The 1785-nt window shown below is 34.2% G+C and overlaps 1 protein-coding gene across 4 annotated transcripts in view; it reads left to right on the forward strand.

Annotated features, from left to right (window-relative positions):
• The window catches only part of LOC105166242 (APO protein 1, chloroplastic), a 4092-nt gene extending 3236 nt beyond the window's left edge, over positions 1–856 (forward strand). For all 4 annotated transcript variants that reach the window (XM_011085532.2, XM_020695246.1, XM_011085533.2 and 1 more), the window contains one exon: positions 1–856. This exon is cut by the window's left edge and continues 194 nt beyond it. In XM_011085532.2, the coding sequence (XP_011083834.1) occupies positions 1–623 (623 nt within the window). In that variant the 3' untranslated portion in view covers positions 624–856.

The raw sequence follows: 1785 nt of genomic DNA on the forward strand, positions 1-1785 counted from the left end.
AACTTTGCATCCAAGCTGGCGTTGAGTTGCCAGAATATCCTTCACGACGGAGGACGGAGCCTATCCGAATGATTGGTAAAAAAGTGATAGATATAGGTGGATTTGTTGAGGAGCCTGAAATTTGCTGCCCTAGTGGTTCAGGTTCACAGATTATGGAACTTGACACTCATCAGGCCCTTGGTCGATTTCCTCCACCCAAGGAGTCGGATGTTCCTATGATTGCACAACAGACAGTTAACGCATATGAAAAAGTGAAATGGGGTGTGACGAAATTGATGAAAAAGTACAGTGTTAAGGCATGTGGATATTGCTCGGAGGTGCATGTTGGCCCTTGGGGCCACAATGCCAAGCTTTGTGGAGAATTTAAGCATCAATGGAGAGATGGAAAGCATGGATGGCAAGACGCAACAGTCGATGAAGTGTTTCCACCAAATTATGTGTGGCATGTCAAGGATCCAAAAGGGCCGCCATTAACAAGTGCGTTAAAGAGTTTCTACGGTAAGGCTCCAGCTGTGGTTGAAGTATGTATACAGGCGGGCGCTCGAGTTCCTAACAAGTACAAGCCGATGATGAGAGATGACATTGTGGTGCCAGAAGACGAGGAAGCTCGCTTGGTCGCCTAGGTGAGATTCTTAGGATGTCTTGGTGTTCTATTGAGTATGTATCCTCCATGTAGACTGACAGTGTAGATGACCATAATTATGTTTTACTCTTGGGACCTCCTAAAAGTGACCCATTACTCATCTAAGTTTCTGTATGCTGTAAAGATTTGTTAGATTCATGCTTGGGTCATCTCATGCCATATGCACCCCTGACAACAATCAAGGCAGTAGCAACAAGTGCAACTATTGGCATATGATTGGTCGAATTACGTGTATGATGTAGGCGTGTCAAAGGGTTGGGCAGGGCTTGTACCCCTGGCAACAATAGCAGCTAACTGCAACTTTTGGCATATAATTGGCCGAATTATGCAACTTTTGGTGTATAATTGGCCGAATTATATATATATATATATATGACATACATAGGGTGTTAATGGTAGGGTAAAATTCTATTCAGATTTATAATAAAAAAAGGACGATATCCAAATACAATGCAAATTATTAGATCCGGACTTGGATTCTCACTAAAACATATAAAATTGGGTTTGGGTAGATTTATGTATTGAATTTGTACCCAAAAAGTGTTTTTATTTTTTTCTTCAATTTAATTGGATTATTATTTATTACTCTATCTAAATTCAAGTGAACAAATATAAAAAATTCAGGATATCATAAAATTATTTATTGTGTAATTCTTTAATCATGTATATTTTTTAATTAGTAAAAAAATAATTAGTTATATAAATATATTATTTTGCTAGGTATAATTTTTCAACATTTTGATATGCAATACTGTTTGGTTTAAGTGATAAATTAGGGCTTAAAGTTCTATAATATTAAATTTGACCACTATCAATAATGTATTTTTAATATTCTAATTAGATTGTTTCTAAACAAAATAATATATGATATATTCTTTAATAAAATTCTATTAAAAAAACAGTTGTTTGTGAATTGGGTCTCAATAATCATGAATTTATTGATAAATTATGGGTAAAAATAAGAAATTAAAAGAAAAAATTAGAAATACATCGATAAATCTAATGTATATAGTAAAGTGTTGCTAATTCTAAATGCAACTTGTTTTTTTTATAATAATTTATTTTGATACTAAATATAAATAGTTAATATATTGTGCCTTACTTTTGTGATTTTGATCCAAATAAACTTCTGTTGAGTATGT

The sequence above is a fragment of the Sesamum indicum genome, linkage group LG7 (genome assembly GCF_000512975.1).
Source record: "Sesamum indicum cultivar Zhongzhi No. 13 linkage group LG7, S_indicum_v1.0, whole genome shotgun sequence".
NCBI classification, from domain to species: domain Eukaryota; kingdom Viridiplantae; phylum Streptophyta; class Magnoliopsida; order Lamiales; family Pedaliaceae; genus Sesamum; species Sesamum indicum.